This window comes from Petromyzon marinus, unplaced genomic scaffold, assembly GCF_048934315.1.
Source record: "Petromyzon marinus isolate PM22_M1 ecotype Great Lakes invasive population unplaced genomic scaffold, UKy_Petmar_22M1.pri1.0 PM_G_Scaffold_14, whole genome shotgun sequence".
NCBI classification, from domain to species: Eukaryota; Metazoa; Chordata; class Hyperoartia; order Petromyzontiformes; family Petromyzontidae; genus Petromyzon; species Petromyzon marinus.
The window spans coordinates 211,805-222,632 of NW_027422695.1; the positions used below are offsets into that span (position 1 = coordinate 211,805).

The window sequence follows — 10,828 nt, forward strand, 5'->3', positions numbered from 1 at the left end:
GGTGGTGGTGTTGGTGGTGTTGGTGGTGTTGGTGGTGTTGTTGGTGGTGGAAATGGAGGAGGCGGAGGGTTGTAAGAGGCCCCCCGGTACTCGTACATCGCTCTCATCGTAGCGATGGCGACTGACGTCTCGTTTCTCCGCTTGCCCCTTTGCAGCGGCGACGACATCAGCAGCGGCGACGTCAGCGGCGACGACGTCAGCGGTGACGACGTCAGCGGGGCGGGCGTCCGCCACCAGCAAGGCGTCTTGCTGTCCCGGTGCCGCTTGGCCCACGGCGCTTCTGCTCACGCTGGTGCCGTCGTTGGCGCGCGGCGGCGACGTCTAGAAGGAAGCTTTTCTTTCCCGCTCTCGCAAAAATCTTCACGATTTGCGATGCCCCGTTGCGTTCCGACATCGTTTCTCGTTTCCACGCATTCACGTTGTCCGAGTTTTATTCGGGGATAAAAGTAACGCGCCGTGTGCCCGCGACGTCTCGCGGAGAGCCGTCTTGCGTGACGATTTTAAACGCGAGTTGCGACTGAGTCATGCCCTGAAGTTGTTCCGTGCTGCTGCTGCCGTGCTGAAGACGTAATGATAAAGGCGCCAAGTTAGCTGTTGCTGCTGTTGTTGACACAAATGTTGCCGTTCTTGATGGTCCAGCTGAGGCAGGGAGAATGTGCCAGAGTCTTGCGGGGCGAACGCTGTTGTGGATCGGGGGGGTGGGGGGCGCTGTGGTGCTCTGTGAGTGATGTACAGCAAAGGGAGACTAGAGTCTTGTGCGTCCGTCTCGTCTCAGACGCTTAGGTGAGGACACCACTGACGAAGAATAATATTTTGTTAGCAGGTTAAGAAGGGCCCACAACTGGGGCCTATCGTTGGCTTCCGATTTCACCGATTTTCCTCGAGTCGAAATAAAAAAACATCTGATTATGAATATAACAGCACGAGCTTTAACTACCCGGCTTCGCCCGGGACTTGGATTCACCACGTCCGGCCGCCTTTGTCTCCCCAGTGGCGATGTTCACACCACAACAGTTACTCGTTTGAGGCTGAGTCGACCTAGGGGAGGCCCAGGACCGGTTGAAATAATCGTCGCCGGTGGTGGCCGTGAGCGGGAATCGAACTCGGGTCGCCGGGTTCGTAGCGCGGCGTAGCGCTAACCGCTACACTACAATGTGTGACGCTTCCACACACACACAGACACACAGACACAAACACACAGACACACACACAGACACAAACACACAGACACACACACAGACACACACACAGACACACACACAGACAACGCTAACCGCTACACTACAATGAGTTACGCTTCCACACACACACAGACACACAGACACAAACACACAGACACACACACAGACAACGCTAACCGCTACACTACAATGCGTTACTCTTCCACATGCGAGGGTCACGTGACAGATTTGACGTCACAGCTCACTTGCCGTGCAAAAAATCTATACATTATTGAGCTCCCCCCCCCCTAAAAAAGAAACTGAAAGTGTATTTGTATAATGTTTGCACGGTGTACAGTCTGGAAAGTACCCACATGGCAAATTTCAAGTTTGTTGCATGTCGGGAAGTACGCTAAACATTTTGAACAGACAACACACAATCACAACTTTGCCTTTTATATATATGGAGATAAGGGAAACTACCGTTCGCAAACTATCACGGTTTGAAAGAGACGCTTAACGACGCCTCGGTGGTGTTTAAAGAAGTTGTTACCACGTAAAATCTCCACATTCTATGGGGAACAAAATAAACACATCATGCTCCAGTTTAAATGCCCCGACCACCTCCACAGCCTGAGAAGCCATTCAAACACCGCCTGTGAGATCACCACGGAGCTTAGGCCAAGTTCGCTGACAGGTCACGGGACAGACCCAGATGCCATGGGTTGACTGACTGAGACAACTGGCAGATGCATCACAGTACACATCCACACCCACCCTCCCACTCACCCGCCGACCGATTCACCCACCCTTTCACTCAATTACCCACCCACTCATCTACCCATCCAGTCATTCGCCCACTCACCTACCCACCCACTCACCTACCCACTCACTCACCTACCCACCCACTCACCTACCCACCCACTCACCTACCCATCCAGTCATTCGCCCACCCACTCACCTACCCACCCACTCACCTACCCACCCACTCACTCACCTACCCACCCACTCACCTACCCACCCACTCGTCTAACCATCCAGTCATTCGCCCACTCACTCACCTACCCACTCACTCACCTACCCACACACTCACCTACCCACTACCTACCCACCCACTCACCTACCCACCCACTCACCTACCCACTCACCCACTCAGCCAATCAGCCACCCCCTCACTCACCCACTCATCCAATCAGCCACCCCCTCACTCAACCTCTCAGCCAATCAGCCACACTCTCACTCACCCACTCATCCAATCAGCCACCCCCTCACTCAACCTCTCAGCCAATCAGTCACCCTCTCACTCACCTCTCACTCACCCAGTCGTCCAGCTGACTCCACCAAACGCTTGGCTACGTACTGTGCGATGTCAACATCTCCATATACATACAACATACATATAACATACATACAGCATACATACAACATACATACAACACACGTATAACATACATATAACATACAACACACAGACAGCAAAGCCGCGTCCACAAACTACACGCCAGCATCATCATTATTAGTGCGCTTGGTGCAAATCGAGAAAGTTGAGACACGGCTCCTCCTGCTGCTGCTGCTGAGAAGCGAGGCTGTTGGTGGTGGAGGAGGAGGAGGAGACGAGCGTGGGGCACCCCACCCCCTCCTGCTGCTGCTGCTCCCTGCCCGGCACCTTCACCACCACCTTCACCACCACCACCTTCACCATCACCACCTCCACCACCTTCACCACCACCTACACCACCACCACTGCTGCTGCTGGAGTGAGCGATGCGCTGGGGAGGCCTCCTCTGTGTGCTGGGTCTCTGGGGAGGCCTCCTCTGTGTGCTGGGTCTCTGGGGAGGCCTCCTCTGTGTGCTGGGTCTCTGGGGAGGCCTCCTCTGTGTGCTGGGTCTCTGGGGAGGCCTCCTCTGTGTGCTGGGTCTCTGGGGAGGCCTCCTCTGTGTGCTGGGTCTCTGGGGAGGCCTCCTCTGTGTGCTGGGTCTCGGCGTCAACTCGCTGCCCACTTTGTGTCTTCTCGCACGCGCGAGAACACCTCTCCATCCCCGCCAAGGTCAGCGAGTGTGAGAGAGTGTGTCACAGAGTGTTAATGAGTGTGAGAGAGTGTGTCACAGAGTGTTAATGAGTGTGAGTGTGTCACAGAGTGTTAATGAGTGTGAGAGAGTCACAGAGTGTGAGAGAGTGTGACAGAGTGCGACAGAGTGTTAATGAGTGTGAGAGAGTGTGTCACAGAGTGTTAATGAGTGTGAGAGAGTGTCACAGAGTGTTAATGAGTGTGAGAGTGTTTCACAGAGTGTTAATGAGTGTGAGAGAGTGTCACAGAGTGTTAATGAGTGTGAGAGAGTGTTAATGAGTGTGAGAGAGTGTCACAGAGTGAGTGTACTAGTGTGTGTGTGTCTTGTGTGTCCGTGTGAGTGTACTAAGAGGTGGGGTCTTACCATCAGCCCCACCAAAAATAAGCACCTGCCTGGGTATTTTGTACCATCGGACACTCCACCCCCACAACTCCCAATCGGTGATGGGGCAGTTGTGGATAGAGTGGAGAGTTTCCCATACCTGGGCATTGTGCTTATGACCGGCTCCAGTTTAACAGCAGAGGTCTCACTCCGAATCAGTCGAGCGGCAATATATTTTCATCGGTTGCGTAACGCTGTGTGGAAGCTTCCTGGTCTGTCGCTCCGCACGAAGCTTCAGGTCTTCTCGGCCACGGTCATTCCCTCCCTTCTCTACGCTTGCGAAACGTGGACCCCCTTAATGGAACATCTTCGCCGGTTGAAACATTTAGGCTGGCCTGCCTACGATCCATCCTGGGTTTAACCAGGCTGGTTTGTGTGAGGAGCTCACAAATCCTTGAAAGATCTGGGCAAGGTCCCATCGGTGAGCTCCTCCGGCGGGCAAGGATTCGTTGGCTGGGTCATGTAGCCCGCATGCCCAGCCACCGCATGCTTAAACAGCTTTTTGTTCAGCCGGATCGAGTGGGCTAAACGGGCGCGGCACGGGCTAGAGAAGAGATGGAGTGATGTGGTACAGGAGGACGTGGAGCTGAGTGGACTTGCCGATGACCGGTACCAGCGGTGTCAAGATCGGCCTCTGTGGAGGAGGCTCGTGAAGGACGCTACTGGGCAGTTGGAGGCAGTCGCCCTCCAACAACAACGGAGGGCAGAGGAGCGACGCTCACAACAACGAGCGGAGCGCTGGGTGGCTAAAGCACAGCAGGTTGGCACAGTAGGGGGCACAGGTGGTGCATCAGCCAGTCATCTCAGTCATCTTAGTCGACCCGTGGCATTTGGCTCTGCCCTGTGACCTCCTGCCAGCGGGCGTTCGACACTTCACGTGGCCTCAAGGTGCACATGGCCTGGCACAAGCGTCGTGGTGACGTCACCGCCACTTAGTGGCGAATGGCGATTGTTGTTGTGTACGTGTGTACGTGTATGTGTGTACGTGTGGGGAGCGGTAGTGTAGCGGTTAACGCGCTGCGCTATGAACCTGTCGACCCGGGTTCGATTCCCGCTCACGGCCAACACCAGTGACGATTATCTGAACCGGTCCTGGGCCTCCCCTAGGTCGACTAAGCCTCAAATGTGTACCTGGTGCGCTTGATAAAAAACATTGCTACTGGGGAGACAAAGGCGGTCGGGCGTGGTGCTGGCCTCCCACCCCCTCGTGTACCGTTACCGACCTTCATAGGTGCTCGCTAACAGCACTTGCCCCTACAGTCTGTTAAGGCTATATGGGGGATCTTTGTTTTTTGTGTGTGTATGTGTGTGTGTAAGACTATGTGTACGTGTGTGTGTGTACGTGTGTGTGTGTAAGTGTACGTGTGTGTGTACGTGTATGTGTGTGTGTACGTGTGTGTGTAAGTGTACGTGTGTGTGTGCGTGTGTACGTGTGTGTGTACGTGTGTGTACGTGTGTGCGTATATGCGTGTGTGTGTACGTGTGTGTACGTGTGTGTTTACGTGTGTGTGTGTGTGTGTACGTGTGTGTACGTGTGTGTGTGTGTGTCACTGTGTGTGTTGTGGGGAGCGGTGGTGCAGCGGTTGGCACGCCCCGCTACGAACCCGGCGACCCTGGTTCGATTCCCGTTCACGGCCAACACTGGCGACGTTTATCTGAGCCGGTCCTGGGCCTCCCCTAGATAGACTCGGCCTCAAATGAGTACCCGGTGCGGTGTGTAAACATCGCCACTGGGGAGACAAAGGCGGCCGGGTGTGTTGCTGGCCACCCTCCCCCCGACGTTCCAGCCTTCATAGGTGCTGCTCACTAACACCACTTGTCTCAACGGGCTGTTAAGGCTATATGGGGATCTTTGTCTTTATTTGTGAATGTTGAACGTCTTTCGCACCGTTTGGAGCCAACCGTGCTCATCGAACGATCGGCGGAAGGACAACAAACTGAAACACGGGAAGCAGTTTTACTAAAAAATGAATTTGTCAATCTCGTGCATAGCTCCGGTGGCTTCCTGATATCAGAAGGAAGAGCTTTCCAGACGGCCGCAGGAGCGCTCCTGAAAGCGCGCGATGCGGTGACCGCCTTTGTTTTTAGGCATCTGCGCAACTCTCGAACGTCCAGTGAAAAAGAGCTTCGCGGCTCATCGGATTCCTCCGGCACGAACGCACATCCTGGCTCCGTTTGACGGTCAGCGCAAAGCCGCCGCCGCCGCTCGCGAGGCCGCCCCAGAAGTTTCGGGCGGCGGTTTGCGGTCCCCGACGAGATCGGCATTTTGCGTGACACGAGCCCGACCCTCCCGACGCCCTTTCGCGAGTCCCGTCGAGGGGCATGCCCGGACGAGCCCCCGGGCAGTGGCACCGCGGCCGAGCGGGGGGGCGGCGGGGGGGGGGGAGCGTCTTGCCGCCCTCGTCGCAGGGAGTTCGCGGTTCGAGGTTCGCCCCGGGTCCACGTTGCCGAGGGGCGGCGTTCGTCCGCTGTTGGCCGCGGCGCGATCGGTCACGTGGTCGGCGTATCGACATGGATAGAGGGGGGCGGAGGCCCCCACGTGCACGTGTGTGCCGCAACCCTCCCTCGTGGAATATTGTTTCGTGATGCCACGTTGCACGGTGGTCAGTGGCCCACCTCGGTCGATGGCCCGTCTTCGTGGCGCGTAGTAAGAGAGCGACGGGAAAAGGGCCGTTATCTGAAACCTCACCTAGCACACGTTTGGTTTTGCAGTGTCAAATGTTTCGGCGCGTTTTGAATCGATTTCAAATTGGGGATCGCCGCCGGTGAGCTGGCGACGGGGGTAACGAGGCGCCCCCCCCCCCCCCCCCCCCCGCGTGCAGGGGAGCAGCACAGGGAGGTGGCGTGCGTGCGGGAGAGCCATCGCCTCGTGGCCTCGGAGCAGCGCTGCCATCACCTACGGCGGCCCGAGCCACTCAGCCAGGGCTGCAACACAGAGTGTGAGCTCCGGTAACTCCATCGCACTCACACCCCATCGCACTGACACCCCCATCACACTGACACCCCCATCACACTCACACCCCCATCACACTCACACCCCCATCACACTCACACCCACATCACACTCACACTCACACCCCCATCACACTCACACCCCCATCACACTCACACCCCCATCACACTCACACCCCCATCACACTCACACCCCCATCACACTCACACCCCCATCACACTCACACCCCCATCACACTCACACCCCCATCACACTCACACCCCCATCACACTCACACCCCCATCACACTCACGCCCCCATCACACTCACACTCACACCCCCATCACACTCACACTGCAACACAAGCAATCATCATCATCGGGTGTGAAAACCAAGAATATTAATCCCTGCAGCCACGAAAGCTTTAAATCGAAAAATAAAATGCGTTAAGATGTTCAAACACCAAAAATAGAAACCGAATATAATCTGCATTAACCACACGCACAGACACAGAGAGAGTGTTTGTGTTGAACATGTTAACAAAACACGCTCCGATCACATTTGCATTGTCTTTGAAACTGATTGGCCCACACCCTACACTCAGAGTCGTACCCCCAGAGCACATCAAGAGGACAAAAGTACAAAGACAAAGGGTCGCTATCGGAGCATTTACAGCTGGTAGTGAGCAACTACAACATGGGACCAATAGGTACCACGTGCTCTTTGCTTCCGTCGGTAAAGTCCACGCGGGAATAAAATAAATTAAATCCGCGACATCTTCTTTGGTTCTTTCGGTAAAGTCACGTAGAATGAGAATAAAATAATAAAATAAGCTAACACAATAAAATTCTCACGACGTTTCGGCCACAACACAAGTGGCCTTCTTCGAAACGTCGTGAGAATTTTATCGTGTTATTTTATTTATATTATTTTATTCTCATTCTACGTGGTGACTTTACCGAAAGAACCAAAGGAGATGAATCCTTGCAGTCACGAAAGCTTTCAATCAAAATTTTAATCCGCGACGTTTATGGGCGCAACATGAAGCTGTACGTCACCAGATAGGGAACAACCACAGCAAGGAGACAGTTGCTGAGGTGGGCAGAAGGGCTGCCGTGACAAGAGGCCATGTAGGTAAGAGAGGGGGGGAGGAGGAGCAAGGGGGGAGAGATAGAGGGAGGGGGGGTGTAGGGTAAAGTGACGTAGTTAGATATAAAATAAGTAACAAAAATTTAAAATAAATCAAAATTATTTTTATTTTCTTTCTTCCCACGCGAGTTTACCGAAAGAACGAAAGAGTGTGAAGTGGGCAGGAGAGGGAAATATTCACGCTCTGCGCGCGTGTCTTATTTGATCTGTGCCAGGGGGTTTATCTCCTGTCGCTGTGGTGGTAGATTCACTCCAGGCACACACTGGTGAGTGGCCGCACCTCGCAAGGCATTGTGGGTTGGGGTTTACACGGCATTCCCGCTTAGAGAGGCGTCCCTGCAACGCACGCTGATGTGAAGAAGCCATCTGTGCCGGCAGCAAAACGTCCGTCCCGTGTGGGCAAACGTCGCGTGCGGATCGCTCTCCCGCAAGAAGCACCCGGCGGTGCTGTCGAAGCCGTAATATGGCGACGCTTGCAGTTCGCCACGTGACGGCCGTTTTCATCGGCCGCGTCGGGTGGAGGAGGGTGTGCGGCACGACATTTTACTTACGCGGTGACCCAACTGGCCCCACCACCAAAGAAATCCATCGTGAACCATCCATGCCGCCGGACCTCTTGCCCCCAAATTTCGATTTAAAGCTTTCGTGACTGCAAGGATTCATCTTCTTTGGTTCTTTCGGTAAGGTCACGTAGAATGATAATAAAATAATAAAATAACAATAAAATTCTCACGACGTTTCGTCGTGACGTTTCGTCGTGAGAATTTTATTCTGTTATTTTATTATTTTATTCTCATTCTACGTGATCTTACCGAAAGAACCAAAGAAGATGAACTCTTGCCCCCACTTAGGGCCTTCCTCTGCTCCCCTGGCCACGGCTCACTTGCCGCCCTTCTCTCTGCGGAGGGCGGCTCCGAGATGATGTAAACTCCTGCGCCTGGTATGCAGGTCGGGTGTTAGATCCCGACCCTGACGCGGTCGTGTGAAATTCTTCCTCCAGCTCCTCCGGTTTTATCCCTCCACATGAAGAAACATGCGTTGAGACTTTGGGAGATTAATTTGGTGCTCCCGAATGTGCAAACGATGGGCCGCTTTGTCGCGCTGTCATTCGTGGCCAGTGTCACTTGTGACAAAAAAAATAAGTGAATACATCAGTGGGCTTTGCCTGGTGAGATGGGGATGGTTTAGTTTCATTTGCATGCGATTGGGTCATTTGTTTTACTGTTTGTTACTGTAACGTTTTTATCCGCCCCTACTGGACATCTGTGAAAATTCATTCAACAGCTCATCGGATTCCTCCAGTATAAATAATTATTCTGATTCTGATTTCATCTATTTCAACGATCAACTTTTTGTTTTTATTTTATTTTACCAGGTAAGGCTCACTGAGCCGTATCGTAAGCTGCCTGGCGATCACAAATGACGATAGCCCAAGCGGAAGTGGCTCATTATTATCACCGCGTGGATGTTTCGCGGTAGGCCGAGTACTCTCCGAACGTGCGACGTCGATTACAAAATGCGGAGGGTGAAAAACCCGGAGGAACCCGGGGGGGAAATCGACGTTGAGAGAGACGCACGCCAACTCCCAAATAGGCAGCAGCAGCAGGTGCTGGGGTCGGGATGGAACCCCACGACCTCCTGCGTAGCGGGCAAGGGCACGCAGGAAGTCCGCTCCTTCACGGCGGGGTAGGGGGGATGGGGTCACGTGACCCCATCCGCCGCCGCGCCGACATCGGCGTGAGAACACATTCCTGCCGGAGGGAGCCGGTAGGGAACGTTGGGTTGAGTTTTATAAGGGCACCAGCCCCTCACCAACCAGGCCCACCCCTCCCACCCCCACCCAGCCCTACCCAGCCCCTCCCCTCTCCACCCTCCCCACCCAGCCCCTCCCCACCCTCCCCTCCCCTCCCCACCCAGCCCCACCCCTCCCATTTGTGGATGCACGACGGACGGACACAACAACAACCCCCTGTGTGCCGCTGCTGCTGCTGGTGTAGTAACCACCAGGAGGAGGGAAGCGCTGGCGGGCCGTGCAGCGACAACTCCCCAGCGGGGGCAGCCCCTGGCCGAGGCGGAGCCGCGAGGTGCCGGAGCGGCCGGTGGAGCGGCAGCGGCGTGACGAGCGCAGCAGTGACCAGCCGGGTGTGCCGGGACAGCTGGCACTGTGGTGCCCCACCACACCCCCCACTCTATCCCCCACTCTACCCCCCACTCTACCCCACACTCTACCCCCCACTCTACCCCCCACTCTACCCCCCACCCCACCCCCCACTCTACCCCCCACTCCACCCCCCACTCTACCCCACACTCCACCCCACACTCTACCCCCCACTCTACCCCCTACCCCACCCCCCACTCTACCCCCCACTCCACCCCCCACTCTACCCCCCACTCTACCCCACACTCCACCCCCCACTCTACCCCCACTCTACCCCCCACTCTACCCCCACTCCACCCCCTACCCCACCCCCCACTCTACCCCCCACTCTACCCCCCACTCTACCCCCCACTCCACCCCCCACTCTACCCCCACCCCACCCCCTACCCCACCCCCCACTCTACCCCCCACTCTACCCCCCACTCCACCCACCACTCCACCCCCCACTCTACCCCCCACCCCACCCCCCACTCTACCCCCCACTCTACCCCACACTCCACCCCCCACTCTACCCCCCACTCTACCCCCCACTCTACCCCCCACTCTACCCCCCACTCTACCCCTCACTCCACCCCCCACTCTACCCCCCACTCCACCCCCCACTCTACCCCCCACTCTACCCCCCACTCTACCCCCCACTCTACCCCCCCCCACCCCCCACTCCACCCCCCACCCCACCCCCCCACCCCCCACCCCACCCCACCCCCCACCCTCCCACTCCACCCCGCACTCCACCCCCCCACTCCACCCCCCCACCCCACCCCCCACTCCACCCACACAGTCTTAGAGGTCTACGCTCGAAGTGATAACGAGGAGACGCTCGTGGCCCGAAAGGAATTCTGTTCGGCGTGGATTATTGGTACAACCCTGGTGGTGGCCCGTGTCACTTATCGCTTGCGCGCTGTTCACGAAAACTCTTTGTCCATTGTTTAACTATTCATTATTTGACAGCGCATTGAACTCGGTTGAACTAAAAAGA

At 55.8% G+C, this 10,828-nt stretch overlaps 1 protein-coding gene and 1 long non-coding RNA gene across 4 annotated transcripts in view; both read left to right on the forward strand.

Moving 5' to 3' along the window:
* LOC142910177 (uncharacterized) overlaps positions 1-596 on the forward strand; it is a 72,765-nt gene extending 72,169 nt beyond the window's left edge. For all 3 annotated transcript variants that reach the window (XM_076059852.1, XM_076059854.1, XM_076059853.1), the window contains one exon: positions 156-596. In XM_076059852.1, the coding sequence (XP_075915967.1) occupies positions 156-325 (170 nt within the window). In that variant the 3' untranslated portion in view covers positions 326-596. The remainder of the gene's footprint in view (positions 1-155) is intronic.
* Positions 597-2,458: 1,862 nt separating this feature from the next.
* LOC142910269 (uncharacterized) lies at positions 2,459-10,023 on the forward strand. Its single transcript, XR_012932810.1, has 3 exons — positions 2,459-3,207; positions 6,433-6,559; positions 9,689-10,023. It is a non-coding gene; the product is annotated as an uncharacterized LOC142910269 (long non-coding RNA).
* The last annotated feature ends 805 nt before the right edge of the window (positions 10,024-10,828 follow it).